General features: G+C 35.8%; 1 protein-coding gene across 3 annotated transcripts in view; it reads right to left on the bottom strand.

The window, feature by feature from the left end:
- Positions 1–4118: 4118 nt before the first annotated feature.
- Positions 4119–20873, bottom strand: part of LOC124354412 (suppressor of cytokine signaling 2-like) — a 91467-nt gene continuing 74712 nt past the window's right edge. For 2 of the 3 annotated variants that reach the window (XM_046804847.1, XM_046804846.1), the window contains exon 2: positions 4119–7019. In XM_046804847.1, the coding sequence (XP_046660803.1) occupies positions 6088–6993 (906 nt within the window). In that variant the 5' untranslated portion in view covers positions 6994–7019 and the 3' untranslated portion in view covers positions 4119–6087. Of the gene's footprint in view, positions 7020–14640; positions 14796–20873 lie in introns of those variants that run through there. The other variant, XM_046804845.1, reaches the window with a different exon arrangement.

The following is a 20873-nucleotide window of genomic DNA, read 5'->3' as shown; positions in this document are numbered from 1 at the left end:
ACTACGCTCCGACAATAACAAAAGTAAATTACAATGGTGGAAAGTAAGTAGTCACTATTCAGACCAACGTATTAATTATTTATTTTCTTAATCAGGACAAAAATTCAAACACTACTACGGTACCAAAAGTAGATTGCAATGTCCGGGAGTGGGCCCTTTGTCTTTACTAAAGAAGACTTTCCAAACCGAAGTGCGTACATTTTTCTTTATTGGAGCAACAAATCAGATGCTACAAGGCTACCGGGCATAGCTTAGACCGGAAAAGATTACAAGGGCCAAAGGTAGATCAATATTTATTTAAAGTAGGATTCTGTAATCGAATATTTATATAGCTTTGAATTGTGGTAACAAGGCAAACTGTACGATTTTGTGTGGCAATATAATTGTGTTGAATCAGCAATGCTTCATCAGGATCATGCTGAACCTCAAATAAGAACTAAAGGAAATGTGTTTTAGCTTTTGAACCTCTTGACTGTTAACACTGAAATAATATAGACCATAAATAAATCTACTTTCGATTCAAAATTGTCATAGGGCTCAGTAACTCAGTTGTTGCTGAATTTGTTGGAGCTATTCATTCAGATATTGTATATTGGAGAGAATTTTGTGTTTCATGTTTCACTCTCCGACTTCAGGACCTCGAAGCACTGCACTTTAAATGTAAAATCATATCATTCTGAAGTAGATCAGGTACTGGAAAATCTTCCAGTGATCATTTATTTTCAAAAACGTTTATTTAGCCATTTAAAAATGGACATAGCTATTATTTAATAGGAAATCACGTATATAAATAAACCGTTCACCTGTTATCGGTTTCACTAAATCATTCTATCAGCTCTCAAGGCGTACATCTCTTATCCCTCTAACAACAAACCACTCCACTATATAAGGACCAGCAAAGAAGTCTATTGAAGGAGGAGCCTGTCAACTAGCCAATGAGCATCGTGCAGTGTTGCCAAGTTGTTTCCTAGCTTTGAGGCATATCCAGTACCAATAAGAGTATAAGTCTGAGTATCCGAGTATAAGTGGCCTAACAACATTCTTATATTTGGAAGTTTGACAGAACAGCGTTGAGAATGCGTGATTGTCACTGTCAACATATTGTTGAAAGTGGACAATAAATATTTTGAAACCGGTTTCAGGTAAAAGTAAACATAAAATAACAAAATGTAGAATTAATATTGAGCAACATATGATTTATAAGTACATGGCGTGTGTGCATAATATTATGATGAATAAGTATGTAACGCATTAATTAAGAGTATGTATGACTTCTTTCATACAAGCCACATCACGATGAAGACGGAATACTCTGTTTATTATTATAAGTCAATACATAGAGAATGTCCCTTGGAGGTTTCAATTACTCAGGTAGATAAGATACGAATTTATTATAAGATAAACCTGTTTAGTTACTTTTATTTGTTCATTTACATTGATAATAATTATTTCTTGTATCTTTTCTGTTCATGTGTATATTGTAAAATCTGATGGAAATAAATTAATTCATTCGTTCATTCAATATCCTTTTATTTACTACAATAAATAAAATAATGTTTGGAACTACGTTTTACGGATACGTCTAATATTATTAACAAGGAACACAAAGTATTAAAGAAAATAATATTTTTTGTAAAATCAGAAACCTCAGTTAGTCTAATGAATTCAATATTATCAATAATCAGTCAAATCCGTTGTGCCCGAAACTCATAAACTTAAAAAAAAACGCTTAAACAATTTCAAACAATATTCTACGTTATTATTCACTACTGAAAATCAATCAAACGGCGTTATGAATGAAATGCCTTATCGCTATAAATATAACGAACTTGATGCTGGTCAACCGGGCTTCTAGCTTTAGATACAAAAGCTTAAATAACTATGAAAGTGTAACTAAGCATGTCCAATGTCTCAGACTTACATAACCGTTAACATAACTCACGTGATGTTTCCGGTTCGTACAGCATGGGAAAATAGTTGGTAGTAGTTAGCGTAACACGTTTCATTGAATTTACAAGTATCTAACTTCATTATTATCGATCGGGATCAAGATATAACGATCGCAACACACTGATCCTATTGTGCAATCAAATCACCGCTTCAGCGTAGCCGAGTTGATCACTGAGACTTTATATTCTGATAATACCTAATGTATAATTAATTTTTATTATATTATGACAATAGTCACCAGGTGTTCGATGTAGCAACCATACACTACTCTGCTTTTGGGTTTTACTCAAGGATTTGGTGGCACTTAAATTCATAACTGTTTCTGGTGTTCTGGAGTCGGAATGAATTAATTTACATTAATGAAACGTAGGAAGTCTTAACTCCGCTTCTTCCGTATGTCAGGGAAGATTCCCTCTTTCAAAAACTTCGACATATCCTCATCCGTCATAAATTTTATAAATGTTCCCTCTATCTCTTCCGTAATCGGTTCATAATACCTCAACTTACTCCACAAAAATACATTAATTACTCTTCATCTTCTGAGAATTAACCACTCTTTAGACTTGTCCCCGTTTTTCCTTATTTCCGATTGTCAGTAGTACTCACAATAGCCTATATTGGTTATAGTTACATTTCTATTTAAAACACCACATTTATTTCCCTCGTCTCCTTTTCATTTACTGTCCTTTTTAATCAGATCAGGTATCCAAACCACCATACTCCAGACACACTATAACCTCACCTGACATATCCTACATCCTCATTAACCTACCTTTCCCATCGTAATCCACCTACAATTGTCTCGTTTCCAGAGCTACTTACAATACAATATGCAATCAGACATCTACTGCCCGTTCTTAGTTTTTCCTAACTCAAAATTATTACAATCCATGTCCCACCCTCCTCCGATCACCAAAGGTATTCCAAAGTCTATATTATAATAAGCTCCTCTGTTATTCTGCAAACTTGTTATTCAACACTTACAACCGAAAGCTCGTATTACTGGGGTCTTGTCTGTTAATTGATCTTCACAACAAACTTAATATCAGTTAGCACCATTACTAGAGATATTTTACTACAGAACACTGGGGACTTGCAGATGTGTTTTAGTGTGGATGAACTGATCCTACTGTGCCACATTCCAACAGACATCAGATAAAGCCTTACCCACTGTGTCATACGATGTCATCACTTGGTTGGGTGGCAGCCAGGCAGGACTAACTCTGCACTGGCCATGACAATGTCTTGCATAAATGTATTGAGGGTTGATTGGAACGAAATGAACACAGTTTAACTTTAGTGAACAAAATAATACAAGTTTCCTTTACCAAGCCTCTTTGCCCAGTTTCATATCAAAACACTTGAAATAAAATGTTTTTTTTTGGAGGTCTGTTATATTTATAGTTAGCACTGTGAATTAGAATTAAGTTTCATGCATACATTTCCTTAATAAAAATTATTTCAACCATTGCTTTAAATGTATTTGGCCGAGTAACCCACCAGACATAGAACAGGAAGTCTGATTCTTTTTGTTTTCTTCTGATTTTATTAGCTACATAATCTCCACTTTAGAACATTCTTTAATAGATAAGTGATACTTTCAATCATTGTCCTTTCACTTTTCATGTTGTGAACAGAATAGTCAATCATTTTCTCACTTTCAATCTTAGAGTAATTAAATTCCAAATGGCGTAATAATCAAAACTGCTTTATCACCTTATTTTTTCACAGCTATATGCAGACCGTTTCATTTGAAAGGTACAGCTTATTAATGCAATGTAATACCACAGCTGATGTTTGTGTGTATGTATATTTCTTTTTATTTAGTAATCATGGAGTTTGAAATTTTACAGAACCCATGTAATCAAATGTGTAATAGTGTAACATTGTTGTTATAAGATAAAAATCAATTGGCTATATACTACAATTGAACTGAAGTAATACAGTGAACATTAATTTGATGTACTATTAAAAGCTGCTGAATATTGTTATTTTTCTTAGTTTTTTATTGTGCTACGTATAAATAGCTTTTGAAGTCTAATTTTTACAGTGATTTGTTATATTACAAAGTAATAACATTGACAAGCACCTTTTAAATTTGCGTAGAAATAAAATGAAATCAAATAACTTTAGGTGAGATGTAGAAGGAAGTATAGAAGAAAATTGGGTAAAACACTAAATAGTAACATTTAATATTGAAAAAAATAACAATCTAATGTATTTATAAAAATTGTTTATCGTATTTACAATAAATATACAAAAATTGGAAAGAAACTACCTACTTAAGAATACACCGATTTCTGTGAAATCCATTTAAAATTACTAGCACAGCACCTAAATACAATCATTTTATAAGTTAGGTACATTTATTTATTATAACAAATTGACACCAATAACAAAAATATCATTACTTATATTTGAAAATTGATTCTGATTACACACTGGAATATTTTAGGTTTACAACCGAACAAACACATGGAAATGGCTTTATTTAATGACAGTGGCGAGCTCAGGAACAGATCTAGTACATCAGGTGGAATTTATCTACTGTACTAGACAATACCATACAATTTTACTGCAATTGACAACTGTATTTGTATGACACCTTGTAGCCATAAAGCATGTCAAGCAAAATATACCTAGCAATGACCAAATTTTGTAATAATAATATTCAGAAAAATTTTTGGACTTTTCAGCCATCAAACTCAATATAAAGACAGAATACAAAGGCTGAATCAAAATAAATTTACGAACTCAAATTTGGGCAAGGAGCGAACAGAGAAATATTATAAAGATTTTATTAGTGCATCTAAAACAACTTAATTTTCATAGGTAGATGAAAATCAATAAAAAATTTCCTTAACAGAATTTATCTAAATTCGACTTCTCAATATTGACTGGCATTGTGCATAAATTTGTTTTACTGATAATTCACATGGTGGTAATAAACAGTATACAATACAAAATCTAAAAGTAAATAATAAATAGTGAAAGGAACTATCGATTAAATATAAATTTTACTAGTAAATGATACTGGATACATACAATATTATATGTAAAGCTAGTGGTAAACAGCTACTTTATAACTAGTAGCACACAAAATAAATAATAAAACTAAATAAAGTAATTAGAATAAATAACAGAACCATATGTGATGGCAGTGTATTCGTTTTGAATACACATATATGAGACTTTTAACAATCTCAGTCGCTTCAAATAAATTATTAAAAAATACGAATAAAGGTGGATTTTGGAATAGACACATAAACACTTGACGAACATAAACACTAAACACTTGCGAATGAAGATAGATTAAACAGAACAGTGTCTAATCTTTACTACATTATCTTTGGATCACATGTTAGATTACTAACCTACGATATACATTGGTATCATAATGTAAGAAATGCAAGACAGATTAACTAAACTAACATAATTATGTTGGAAATAAGAACTGTAAAATGCGATGAGTTTATTGAATTTGACTTCATTTAAGCCAATTATTTAAGAAATTTTAATTAGTCTGTAAAGAATTAGATGAAACAAATGAATAATGTATAGTAAACACGAAATAATTTATTAACTTTATTTATTGTTATTCGATAACTAATTAGTAATGGCCACTACTACTTTTGGGTGTAGAAAACTCACAACCAAAATATTATTTGATGTTCCTAACAGGAAGCATTAAAACTCCAGGTACAATCACAATACAATTATCTCCCTTAAAAATAGACATTATTGCCAGAAATTTCATTTCATTAATGTGTTTAAGCCACCAAATTGCATTTAATGAACTTGATAAGGATTTTAACTTACATTTCTATAGGAGCATTTAATCCGTCCAAATAATTTAATTGTTGGAATTTATGTTCGAAAAAGAAGGGTCCTTCCTCTATTTTCCAGTGTGAAATAACTTTGATGGCTAAATTTATAAATATTTCACTGTTCAGCACATTTTTACAGTAATTAGATTTGGAATAAAATAGCTTTAAAGTAGTCAAGTTTTTTTTAATCAAATGTGGCAGAATAACCTAAAAGAAAAAGTTTTCTTTTTTTTTCAGAAATTAATTCTAGGGGAATGAACAATGTTTTGGCAAAGTTATTTCACCTCTTCATCAGGACCAAGTAATGCTATCACTGTGAGTACGGGTACTCGGCTAGATACCTATGAAGAGTCTCTGGCAGTTCATGGGTAGGAACATGGAATCCAGTTTGTCCTAATCGGTTGATGGCTAACCTGGCCAGGTGTTGAAGGGTGGGGAACTTTCCCTTCTGTAACAACGGTTTTGTCAGCAAAATACTGGAATACGTCTGTCCACTGCAGTCTATCCACACTTGTTCTTTACTTTTACTCCTGTCACTCTTACGGTTCGTCACAGAAACATAGTACTCCACGAGTCTCACCACGCACTGAAACACTGGCATGACGGGTACAAGTTTGGGTGCAGCGTCCAGTCTGAAGTTGCCTTCGTGGTAGTGCAACCTCACACTGGTGGGACCCCTTTCGGTCTGGACACTCAGCGAGAACAGGAACCTAGGATCGGAAGAGTCGCGGACTAAAAATGTGCCAGGTGACGTCGGCATCAGGAGGGCGGCCGACTCCTGCCATGACAGTCCTTCATAGTACCATCCGGAGTTCCTCAGGGCCTTCATCGTGGACGATAGCCGTTCCAAGTCCGTATCCGGAGGAGGGAATGACCATCGAGAAGGGATGGAAGGAATCACAAACGCTATCGGAACAGACGGCGAGGGCTCGGGTGACTGCTGAGAGTTCACTATTAACTTTCCACCGGAACTGGAGGAGCTCTTGGACGTGATCCCCTTCTGGAGTATGAGGGAATCTCCACTGGAGTCTTGGACGATTCCTCCTCCAGTCATCCCCACCTGGACTCTCCTGGCAGACACGGTCATCGTGCAAGTAGCAGGTGTGGAGGTGGAGGGGAGATGAAGAGTTGCAGAAACCACCAGGGGGTCCGCCTGACAGCATGGTGAGGGCAGCGGGAAGTTGTGCTGACATTTTGGGCAGGTTGTCAGCAGCATGTCACCACCAGGATAGTGATGGACACCTGCAACAATAAGAGAAAGGCTATAAAGGATTGAATTTTAACCTCTTATACTAAAGCCAAGGCTGACAAGGTGTAAAATAATCTTATTTTACAACTGGCAGTTGTGACAAAATCAAATATCTGGAGAACATCAGTGTAAGCCCTGAGAAAAATATCACCTTAGTAAGATTCGATGACTTTCGTTGGTATTTCTTTCCACAAATTCATCCCAAGTATTCATTGTGCAGGTTGAACAATTAGTCCCGGAATGAAGCACCATCCTGTGTTTGTTTGACTGTTTGGGACTTATATCCTGCTGTTTAAGGGATCTATGAGGGAACCATATGAACTTGATAGAATAATATTACCATCAGAGCAGCATCAGAGCCACAAATAAATTAAAGGGCATCCGAATTAATTATATCATCTTCCTAATTTCTAATTATGCCTTTTCTCACTTGTTTTTGTTCCTGGCAATGTAAGATCCTCTAGAAATGATATTGTTACTCTTCAAAATCGCTAAGAATGTTGGTATTTATTTTGTCTAGTTTAACATTACTAGTACGTTTCATCTATTACTAGAAATAAATGTGGGTAATTTAACCAAAAGCCGGTATAGCGTCTATAAGAAATTGAATTATTATTCTTAATTACACCCATTGTATAATATAATTAAATAGATTTAAAACGAAAGCGTTGGACTGTAAACAAAGTTATTAAAACTAAGGATTACAAGCGAAATGAAAAAGATATGAGTGAAATGCACATGAAGCACACAAATTGGCTGCTCAAAGCGCCATCAATTACTCAGAACACTCCAAGGGGTAACCAACCACACAGCCAACACAAACAGCGGTAATAGCATGCGCTGTCAGCGATCCAAATGATGCTAATTATAACATAACCTCAATATTTTGAAGTAACGAGTTCCTAGAACACCACCAATCAGCATAACAGCGACGTGTGTGAGTATAGCGAGTACGGCTCTGGGTAGGCTACTGAATACATAGGGCTTGATTAACAAAATTAAAATTATCAATTTAGATTAGTGCTCGTTTCTACGAATGTCGATTGGTAACTGTCTAATTAGGCTTGTAATCGCAATATTGCAGGCCTGTATATGTGAACTAGCCACAAACAATAAAAACAGGAAATTTAAATATTTTTAGAACATTACATCAAATACTCCGAAATTAATTCTCTGCAGATCTTAGCTTCCACTCCATCTGATTGCCTTCCCAAAACTGATATGAATGAAGGAAACGTATGAATAGTGTGTGTACGTGTGGCCAAGTTACTGGTAATGATCCACTAGTTACATTAATATCCTACCAATGCAATCAATTCCACGAGGGTTTCGAGAATTCCAGTTATTGAAATCATACTCCCGATCTCTATGGCTAATTGAGTGGGTGTGGAAGACACTTGAACTTGGCCCGATCTCAAAATCAAACCTGAAGTAGCTGGATAATAGAATCTAATCGCAAATTCCAATAAATGTGTTGTGGTTTACAAATTGAATAACATTTCGATCAACTTATGAATGTGATATTTTCCTACTTTATTCAACAGCTGACTAAGCAACTAGGTTACAGCTACGTATCTATGAAATAGTGTCACGGTGCAAGTTGCTTTTCACTACTCGACAGGACGTTGTCAGTGGCACTAACAAACACAGTTCGCGGTACACGGGGCGTTTAGCGGATAGGCTTCCCGGAATTGCGAACAAAGCCGGGAGAATCGTGCAAGCGGCAAAGGACTTCTCGGAACCCACGAACAGACGCCCACCCCCCGTCCGGCAACAGCACAGACACACCTGCCCGCACAACGTGGTTCTTCGCCCTTTGAAGATAGATTTTGCTAGGGATCTTTCAGGAGCAAATCCAAGAAGAAGCACCACCCCTCTTAAACCACACGAGCAAAGTCTTACAAGCCTTTCTTTATTGTTGCTAGCCTAAATCCAACAGCTTATACTAATTCACTATAATTGATTTTTCGTTTCAATATTAAGATCCACAGACTCATCCGGAAATCGATATTTAAAAAGACATCCGACTTCATTGTTCCCATTAATTATAGAGTAATGTCCACTCTCACTAAGTAAAATCCTGGACACATAGCGTAAGTATAATATGGGCATAAATTGGTCACCAGCACACAAGCCAATATTAATATCAACCACGTCGCTCAGCAACGTTATGTAAATATATTTCGAATTAGATAGGTACAAAATTGCTCCATCACAAATTTTAATTTCAAGTTTAATAGGAAGTTGGTTATTAAAAATACATTTATAAAAATAATGTGACAATTATTCTTTTATTACTTTGATACTTCAAAATGTTTAATACGATCGCATAATTTATTAACAACACGTTACGGGTAAAACATTTCCAGAATTGAAATATAAACGAAAAACAGTACTTGTCGGTGGAGTGGGCGTTCAGTGATTAATTCCAAAATATATTAATTAAAACGCGTGCCCACAAATAAATGTAATAAAAAAATAATAAAAATAATATAACGATGTAAACGAAAAATACTATATACTTTATTTATTTTATAAATATCCCGTACTTACTAATGTTCGGATATACGCTAGTTATCGAACTATAAAGTTGACAATCATTTTGTATTTCGTATAGGCTACTTGCGCAATCAGCTACAATTATGTATTAATTAAGCGCGTAGTGTAGCTGTCAAGGGTTCCCGTTATATTGAACAAATTAGATAACTCAGTAAGCCCGTGATACCGCCTGGTCGATTGCGAAGTTACACAACACAGGCAATGCTACTAACGGAGTAGTTCAGAGAACTCCATTATCACCGAAGCGTGACCAGTTAGTTGTCTTATGAAAGCTACTCCGAACTGTAGAAGATATGTTGAAATATTTCCTCGTCGTCCTGAGGTATTATCGTTTGTCCGACAAGGGCGTTCCTGAGGAGATAGGAGACAGATAAAATATACTCTCATCCTCCCTCATCTGCTGCACACTGACTGGCCTCGTATGTCTCACTAAACTCTAAAACACATGAACCACAGACGAATAAAAATACAAAATAACGGTACACAATACGCGTGTAATTATTATTGTTTTTATTTCACAACATCTAGTAACTACTAATTATTACACTACCCTACTTAATTATAAACAGAGGAATACTCATATATGCAAAGAAGAATCTAAGGACATAGATTACACGAACACCATGCCGTATTATTCTGATTACCGAAGTGCCTTACTAATTTAACATTTTTATTCCTTGAATGGTGTACATAACTATCTAATCACGAGAATCTACCTACTTAAAAATAACAAAATACAACTGTTTTGTAGAGTACAATGAATAGATGTTTGTACACGATTTGTTTACATGATATAGGCCTACTTTGTACACCCCTTGAGGAACTACGGGACGGTCTGTAAAATTATCTCTCTTGACGGTAAATTATTTTACAAGTTTGATTATTTCTCGTTTCTCTTTGTGCATCTTTTACCGTATTCGTTGTATAAAGGTATCGACCTTTATCTTTGTTCCATAACAAAAAATTAATACGTGGCGTGTGAGAGCTAGCCCCAAATTATCATTCAGTTTTAATGATATGTAGTTTCAAAGTCAAAACCCCAAAAATAGGTCTACCAAAATTACACGTTACGCAGCGTCTGGAGTGACGAATTAGTAATGGTTGCTAACTAGTTTGACATATACATCAATAAATATTCCTTGATACTTGCGTTATGGAAACTACTCTACAGTATTCTATCCACTTTTAAGAATAGAACAAATAATTTTGCGTGCTAAAATTTACCATAACTTATCTAAAAATAAAATTATGAATGTATTAGAGTATAGAAGTGAATAACGCCTCGGTCCGGATCTCAACGAAGGAAATGAAGTCTCAGCAGCTTATTCCGGACAAACCTGCTCCTATTTGTACTCCGGAAAAGATAGCAGTTCCTCCAGAAGACTGCCAAGAAAGCGTTCGCGGATCGCTGCAAATAATGGGAGTCACGTCGCCCTGTCAGTCCCTGGAAGATGAGGCGTGCAAGAACGCTGCCGGGAAATTACCGGGAAACAACTCTCCACGGGGCTTTCTGGATATCCACTTGAAATGTTGTGTAGTCATCCACATCGCCCGAGGTGGGTTAACTTTGTTGGCTTTCCGCTACAGAAATAACCTTAAGTACTTTCCCCAATGATTTCTCTTCTATGTTTATGGTAAACTAATGAATCAGCTCAACCAGAGTTACACGAGTAGAATCTTCCATCACGTTAAGTATCTTTATGTACGATATATCTCTGCCACTTCGGTGATCACGTTTCAAGTCGTTATGACTGCAGTTGTTTCTGGAAAATACATAATTGTACAAAAAATAATTCAAACTATTTTACCCGTCACGCATAAATATTACATAACTAACCTTTTGTAAGCTTTTATTACAAGCGTTGGAACCTAAGAATACTGCCGACCCGCCACGAGTCACACTGTAACCCAATACGGTATAACCTACAAACTGACATTTGAAGCCACTCCGTCTGAACCAAACACGGCTAAATCCGCTGCTGTCTAATTTTCCAAATGGATTACCGAGAAGAGCTTAGCAACGACTATAGGAAGGCTGACTCACGTCAAGATATGTCTCGAACTTCCTGGTACTGCTATCGTCCGAGTGAACAAAGTGCCATTAGTCGACGTTGTGGTTGTGCCACCAGATTTCCGACTATAGACCCGTCACGCTCTTTCCAATGTCATGAAAATGTTCGGAAAACTGACGAGACAAGGTCACATTAGGTCATGAGTTTGCTCGAAAATAGTGAGCGTGCAATTTTCACAAGAACCAAACGTAGTTTCAGTGGGAATCACATAACCCGATTGTTGTTGGTAAATCTATAAAATCCTGCTCTAAAACATTTTATCCTTCCTATTTAAATATAACTGAGCCCCGATGCTTATTTTACACAATATTATTGCACACATTTTCTAAATTAATAATTTACAACAAATATATATTCAGTTTATGAGGTTCACAAATTTCCATCTATAAGTTAATTTTCAATATTTAGAAAAATAAATTATATAATACAACCTATGCATGTGTCAATACTAGTGTGCATATTTTGCCAATTGTACATTTACAGTCATCTATCAAATAACTTATATACGATTTTTCTATACGGTTTGAAATACGCCTATGCTTCTGTTTTACATGTACCGTACACTTTTTGGCGTTCCACGTTTACACTAACTAGCATTTTGCAATAAAACTGTATTCTTATTTTTCCTAAACATTTAATTTTGAAATTTGGTTACAAGTATCTTAACAAGTTTTTAAAAATATTAAAAAACTATGATACTCATGTATCCTACATTTAAAAATATTTTCTTTACTTTACGCCGAAAAATATACAATAATTAACTCAGGCTTACAATATGCATTGTAAATACCGTAAAATGCTCATCATAGTAGTGTTTATTAAGTTATACAGTTTCGATAATAGTTTTTCCATTTGTTTATACAAAATCAATGTATGACTAGTCATACAGTAAATGAAATACTGTTTACATTCTCAAACAAACAAACAAAATAATAAAAATGGAAACTTGTCTCTGCATGATTACTGAACAAGCACAGGTTTATGACATGTGAGGAAATGGTTAACAAGGACAGACCGGAATGAATGGGAGGGTAGACTGCTCACAACAAAGCTCGGGTAAAAGCAATTGACAACTTATAAGGGGTCTATCGGGGAATTCATGGAAGCTCGGGAGGAAAGGGTGACACTGAAAGCCTTGAGTGGGTTTACTACAAGGCTCCTAGAAGCACGGAGACGGGGAATCGGTGAAAACTAGCGTGAGGTGAACAAACCCATCGGGTGGAACAAAAACATAACCGCATTTCACCGCCGATGCGGAGGTTTCACCTGGGCGTGGGTAGTTCGACTCGCCGAGTCGGGAGTTCCCAGAAAGGCAAATGACAGCACAATCTAATTTGCTCTCGAAAACAACCGACAACGACAAAAGAGCTTCTCGGAATTCCCTTTGTCTCTGCCATGTTCCAGCAGTTAGTTACTGGCCTGGAGTACATTACATTATATACCGCGCTTGTAGTCTGGTTTCACAAGCAACGATCGCTTGAGGACGTAATGTGAAACCTCGTTTGATACTATAATTTCCGTTTTGCGTGTTTATGCTGACATTGCTTGCTAATAAAAATAACCTCGTTACAAAGTGTTCAACAGAGTATTCTTTTCGTCCGGTCACGTTCACAGGTAATTACAAAATACGCAATAAATACGATTTTTTTAAATATTTATAAAACGTTTAAAAATCAAAAGTATTAAAACACCCAAAATTATTGTATAACGGTCGTGAACAGTGACGAGCCATGATATTGCTACTTATCTGTACGATAAAATTTACTCTGGTCATGCGTTCCGTGACGTATAGGCCTACGTAAAGTACAAATACGTAGAATCATGTCTAGATACGCTATCTCTTGTAGAGATGGGATACAACTATCTTATGTGGCTTATCAGTCAGATATTGTTTTTCCTAAGAAAATAATGTCTTGAGAAGGACTGATTCACTTTAAAATAAACGATAATTAGGCTACAACTAGATTGAGAAGACTAATTTTCACATATTAAAACTTATTTATATAATAAAACTTTTCTCTATGGCGAACATACTACTTTTCGATAACGATAAATAACGTATTTTCATTGCAAAACAAGCTAGATCTTGGATGCATTTAAAATTTTTCTGGATCAGTATTAATAAATTGTATTTTTATTAATACTGATTCCCCCCCCCAGATTGGACACGAAAACACTCACGTTTAGAGGGAAATTACAATTTACAGATGTTTGTAATGTGGGTATCTCGCAATATCAAACTGTTCAGTGTAGCCTGTGTAGTAACTTATACTACTTATTGACTACTCAGTCAGTCTAAACGTTCAGTTAATAACAATTAATTAATACTTAAAGGTAAGATTGCTTTTGAAAATATTGAATCGGATGAAGTGGTCGCATGTGCTCAGTTTTTAAAGTACTGTACTTGAATTCCTTTCCATATTGGAATGAAGACAATTATCATAAAAGTAACAAATTCGTAATTGTGAAAAGATATTAATTAAAATAATTATTAAGAAGAAACAATTTATATTAAACATTAACTTGTTTCATAACACAAACAGTTTCAAACTGGTCATCTTAGAGGAGGAAATCTGTAATCATAAGGTTATACTTGTATTATATATATAACAAAATAAAACAAGTGTTGTTAATGTTACTAATAATTACTAATTATTTTACTACAAATAGGCTATTATAAGCTGGTCAAAATTAGTATTAGAAATTAGTATTAGAAACTTATTTATTTGTCATAAATAGGTATTAACAACAAAGATAAAATATGTGAATGGTGGTAATTCTAATAAAGAAATTTCTATAAAGATAATTACTCAATGTTTTACATATGCATACTTCACGGATTATTAGTAAAGTAGTGGGCCTACATGAAATACAATAACATTTCCCAAATAGAAACTTTTAGGTTAATATTATTTATTACGAAATTGCCCAGGATATGTACAAAAAAAGCAAGATGTATTAAAATATTAATAAAAATACTTACTAAACATAAAATCTACAGCAGCCATAATTCATATCAGCAAGTAATCCCAACAGAAATTTGAGGTTATGTTTCGATCAACACAGCACTACACTTTACACACACCATCACTACGATCCGACAAACAAACGACTGAGCGTCTAAGCGAACACTGACAACTGAACTGAATGCGAGCAGTGAGCGGAGAGGGAAGGAGCGACCCACCAGCGTTGCCACTTCGTGCGCTTGCGCTGTTGCCGTATCTACCGGCGCGCGGATGAAACTAATTCCCAGAACCATTATTACCGTCGACCAATATCGAGGGACAGCTAGCAGCTGTGAAAGTTCTTGGAAACACCTGAGAGCACCAACGCGAACGCGCATTCTCTCTTTCTCTGTCCTTTATTTTATTGCTGCCTCTGTTCTGATTATAATGATATGATAGTAGATTCCAATGAGATTTATTTTCAGAGAGGCCATGTTGTAAAGGTGTGAAAAGGCCCGAACTAAAGATATAATGTTTTTATAAGTTCAATAAATCAGTGGCTTCAACAAATTTATAATTTGTTTCTCGAACGTATAGAAGCTGATGTTTTGTTGTTAGTTTTGCTATAATGCAAGGGCACAAATAATTAAAAAAATATCTCCAATTCGTCATGTCATGCCCGCTTTTATCCGTCCATCGTTAGGACGTAACTAGTATCTCGAGGAAAGTTGTGGACTTACTCTTGAGAATTGCAACAAAATGTAAACTCCACGTGTCTTACAAATGTAGTTAGTTATACATGCAATTTCACATGAGCATCGCACATGTGCGTATAATTTAAATCGGCTACAGAGTAAATCCTTGAATAAAAAACATGAAGAGCACAAATAATCTGTAATGAATCAGTGTATTATTCAATTAATATTATTTCAAAACCAATTTATCTATCTGGTGAATGACATCGGTTTGGTTTAGAAATTACAAAGGCGTTCTAATTTCCTTATAGGGCTGATTTATTTTCAACTTGCTGATGAAATGTTGTTCATTGAGTTCCCCCATCATTTGGTCGAAAATAAAAAAAAAACTCTACACCACATGAATTCACTTATCAGAATTGACTTTCCTGGTACAACAGGTAGGTACGCCTTTCAATCCCAACACTGGACATAGTAGAAAATTCGTCACGATCGGTGAAGGAACGAGGACGTCAGGAGACGGAAAACACGGGAGAAGTTCCTCGTACCCGGCATTGTCGCAAGAGACAATGGCCTATGAAATACAGGGTGAGGAAATGACGTTCTGGGAACGGTAAACAATGGAATGTAGTTCATAGCAGAGTGAACCAAAGGCCCACTACCTGGGAGGCCGTGGCGGCGCCTTTGAGGACTGCAAGAAGTTGTTGGTCCTGGGCCACAATAACGTACAAATGGGTTTCATTATTTGGCAAAACATGTTATGCATGTGTGGGTAGAACATGAGGACATGCCGTTGCATTGTTGCCCAGAAGAAATAATATATGTTTGGTGTGTATGATTTTTAGGGAGCGACACACAATTAACAAACATTTCGAGGACAATTTACATAAATTAAATTTAAGATACAGAATCTATATAAACCCAACTTTTTAAATGCTATGAATAACTAATTTATCTTTTTTAGAATTAGAATGATTTGAAAGAAATTATTAAATTTAATAACAAATTTATTAAATTTATTTTAAGAGTCTGATACAATTTAAAGAATTGAAGACAATCATATAAGTAACACGATTCTAACAACCCTAAAAAATGGTGATCGTTTAAGAAGTTCCTCACATAGATACTGAATATTTAAGCCACATCCATCTATAGAATAAATAATGAGAAATAAAGTGTAAAGTCTACGACAGCTAAAATATAACGCACTCTCTAGTTCACCGGAAACGGAAGGTCAACCTTCCGGCAGCTGTCGCATGGCACCAATTTGAAATTCCGCAATAATAATAATAATAATAATAATAATGTTGTCTTTATTTTCATCAAGCGTTTCTCAGTTACATACAGAACAAACTGCTTTTCAGAACAACTATCGTCACATACAACATATACTGTACATGAAAATTAAATACAAATAAATAAAGAAAATCTATACATTAAGCAAATTCTGCCTCATCTTATTCTTAAATGTAGCTATTGAACATTGTTTCACGTTTGGTGGGAGGTCGTTGTACAATTTCGGGCCGAAATAAGAGAAGCTCCTCCTTCCCAACTCCAGCCTAACTTTGGGAAAAGTGAAGAAGATTCCATGGCGGGTTCTGCGCTGAGAGACCTCATCCCGAAATGAGAGCTTCTCACTAAGGTACTGAGGCTCCTGATTAACAAGAGCCTTGTGGACCATGCAACACGTCATGACCCTGCAGACGGTCTCTACCGACATCATCCCAGCGGCATCTCTGTAAGGAGAGGACATGCTCAAATCGTTTCAAATTAAAAATGAAACGGATAGCAGAGTTTTGCAACTTTTGAATGCGATGCATGTCTTCTCCAGAAAATGCTATTCCCGTAGGCTGGGAAACAGTAGGCGAAAACGGACAGGACTAGTGACTGCAATGATACGTAGTTTCGCAAGACTCAGGTAAAAGATCTCTAAATCTGTAGAGTCCCCTCAGTCTACCGAGTGCTCGTTGACAGGCATGATGAGTGACATGGTCAGAGAACGTGAGGCCGCTGTCCAGCACAACGCCAAGAGTTCTCGCCCTATCAAATACAGCCAAACTCTGGCCATCGAGCCTAACCATTACTCCTCTTTCTCTGAGGGACTGCACAATGTTGTGTGGCGCCGTATGCAACACAGTGCACTTGCCTATGTTTAGTTTCAGCCCATTCGCCATTGACCACCCCAATATTTTTTCAAGGTCGACATTGATCATATCAATGGCTGACACCATCTGCGATGGCTCATAAGACAAGTGCAGCTGCGAGTCGTCAGCATACAAATGAACTGTGCAATTTTGCACACAGCTTGGCATATCGGCTGTGTACATATTGAACAGAATAGGCCCTAGGCAACTACCTTGAGGAATGCCTCGATACTTCACAAGCGGGTTGATGTTTCACTCCCTAAACGCGTCACCTGCAGCCTGGGAGTCTAAGTATGACCTTATCCAATTGACTACGCTCAAGTCAAAGCCATAATAGCTCATCTTCGCTAAAAGCATCTCATGGTCCATTGAATCAAAAGGCCTTAGAATAATCCAACATAACAATGGAGTTATATTTACCCCTGTTCTTTGGCGTCAATCATATCACTGAAAAGATTTGTCAGGGCTGTACATGTACTATGATTGCGCCTGAAGCCCGATTGCAGCTTCGGTAAAATATCCGATGTTTTCATAAAACTGTCTATTTGTCTAATGGCAATCTTTTCCAGTATCTTAGACATGGCTGGGAGTATTGAAATTGGCCTAAGCTGGTCTACCTGATTGGCAGCTTGCCCTTTCGGTATTGGCCGAACAATACTTGTTTTCCATGACTTTGGAAACCCGCTGCCAACCAGGGAAACGTTTACCAGGTGTGTAATGGCTTTGACTGCGTAGGGGCTCACTGACTTAATCATGTCAATCGAAATTTCATCGCTGCCCACAGCTTTAGATTTTATTTCATTCATTGCCGAAATAACGTCTCTTTTACTGACAGCGTAAAACTTAAATTTATCTCTAATTTCTTCTCGGCTATTGGTTGCAAAAAATTCCCATACGCTTTTTATCAATCTTCGGGCCAGCTCCCATGTTTATAAAGTATTCCATTGATCTCATGCGCTTTAAGTTCTGGTGGAATGTTCGAGCAATCCCTTGTTTGTACAATATCATTTTTCTTAAGGCATGTCCAGAACTCCTTTGATTTTTTGAAGAGGATAGCTTTTCAAAAAAAAATCTCTTTTTTGCAATTCTGATCATATTATTCAGTCGGTTTCTTATTTCTTTGTACCTCTCCCAGTCATCTATATGCCTGTACTTCCAATATCTATTTCGCAACTTATTTTTAACCTTCGTCATCTTTCTTTCGGATGTCATTCGTTTCGCCATGGGGCTTTTTTTTCTTGGACACTTTTCTTACATACTACAGGGGCATTTTTGTCATATCAGCAATGCTGCTAGGCGAATGCTGAGCTGCATTACTTAGGTTTAGATGTATCAATTGTTTTGAGGTACTTTAGTATTATCCGTATGCTACCTTGTCCCCTATCTACTACTTATTATTGCGCAATATAAGTGGGTTTAGACTTGGTTATCATGAATATGTTACTAGTAGTACCAAATTTACAATTAATGCGCTCACGTGATCTGAGCTACAATTTGGGCACTATTTCGAGGAATGTTTTTTTTTTTCGCCGGAAGTGCGGGCCACCGAATCCCGCACCGATGGCCAGGGGCATTTCCGATCGGTACTTTCCCGACCTCAGATCATGTGCCAGGTAGTAAAACGTGATCTGACGTGGGAAAAGTTGGAGGAATTCGATGATATCATGCACTTCTGGTGAAAAAAGAAGAACATCTCTCGAGATAGTGCCTAAATTCTAGCTCAGATCTTGTGAGCGCTCGTGAATGTTAACCTTAATTCTTCTATTTATTATACATACATGTGTATTTATAAATGTTTAAACCCCACTTATATAGGCTATAGCCTAATAACAAATAGTAGACAGGGACAGAGTGTCCTTCGTTAATACAGTACTATGTAATAATATAAATATAACAATAATACCAATGTACAATTTCCAATTAATTTTTATTAACTGCCATCAATTAATATAGTGTAGCCTAAAAGGTGTCAATACGATACGAGAAATGAATGAGACAATACTCCAATACAAATACATACATAACAAGTTTTCAATACCGTGCCAACAGTATTGGCGGCCATCTTGTTTTTAGCCTCATAGGAATAATGTTTACCTTCACACATTTTTACGCCCTTATTTTGAGTCGTATAATAATTACGAGAGATTTCTCATTTTAAATGTAGGATTTAAACGTGTCCACACCTTACGTTTAAGTGATAGATAGGACTTTATACGAGTCTACAAATTTCTTCATATAGTTCTAACTAAGCCTTTAAAAGTTCTAACTTAGCCTTTAAAAATATTTTAATTTTATTTCGCCCAAACGCTTTATTATTTTTTCGATTTTTGTTATTCTTAGATGTTTATATTTTATCGTTTAAACGCAGTATTCAAAAAGTATACACTGCACAAGAAAAACTAAAAAGTGTTTGGCACATCTTTAAAATGAGAACACCTCCATAATTATATTATAAAACAATGAGATACAGTAAAACAATTACAGGTTGTTTCACTTCGGCCAGCTCATAAATAATGACAATGTAGATGATTCGGTACTTGAATAACATTACAAACATACTAAACAATGCATAACAAGACAATAAATACGAGGTATTTTGATTATGGTTTCTTACAAAGTGTTGTTCAAACCAAATTTGATAGTGGGCTCAGCCAAAAAAAGGAAGAAAACCTCCATGTCGTTTGGGTGTGCTAACCGAGCAGTGAACTCTTCCTAAAAAATTAAAAATAAAGTTAGATTGTACACTAACTGTGAAGCAAAATTAAAAAAAACGTAACAAACCGGAGACCCTTAACAAATTCTATTTATGTTCAGTTGTACAAATAACGGAGCGAATGTTACAGGACTTGCGTAGAATTAATGACGTAGAGGACCAAGGACGGATCCAATACTGATTTTCGGGGGGCCACCTTGGTTTTAGTTTATCATTCCCTTGACTGTAGATGGCGTTTTGCATCGAGAGACAACAAAAATTTAAATATTTAGAAAGAAATTTACTCAAATTCACAGTTTAGTCGATTAAGTTAAGTTTATTATTTTATGGTTACAAGAGTAATGAAGCGATTGGTCGTAAAACTTTTTTGACAATCTCGAATGGGGCTATTGCTTTTCTAGATTCGCCACTGGTGGGAGAAGAATGAGTCCCCAAATTAAAGTCTTACAATTGTGAAAAAAGTCGAAACGACACTTGTTTTAATGTTTTTCCAAATGCAAAACAAGGACTCGAGCTCAAATTGAATATAGGAAAGGATTACTCTGCGTAACACAACTAATAAACTAATAAAAACTTTCCATGTCTAACATAAATCCACTCCCAAAAAAAGCACGTAATGAAAGCGTACAACGAAAATGCCATTTAATACGGTAAAAGATGGATTTAGATAAATAGTGTCAGAAATGGTGGGCGCAAAACATGGATCCGGTGATTAGTTT

Source organism: Homalodisca vitripennis, chromosome 2, assembly GCF_021130785.1.
Source record: "Homalodisca vitripennis isolate AUS2020 chromosome 2, UT_GWSS_2.1, whole genome shotgun sequence".
NCBI classification, from domain to species: Eukaryota; Metazoa; Arthropoda; class Insecta; order Hemiptera; family Cicadellidae; genus Homalodisca; species Homalodisca vitripennis.
The sequence above is the reverse complement of the archived record's forward strand: the minus strand, read 5'-3'. Positions and strand labels throughout refer to the sequence as shown.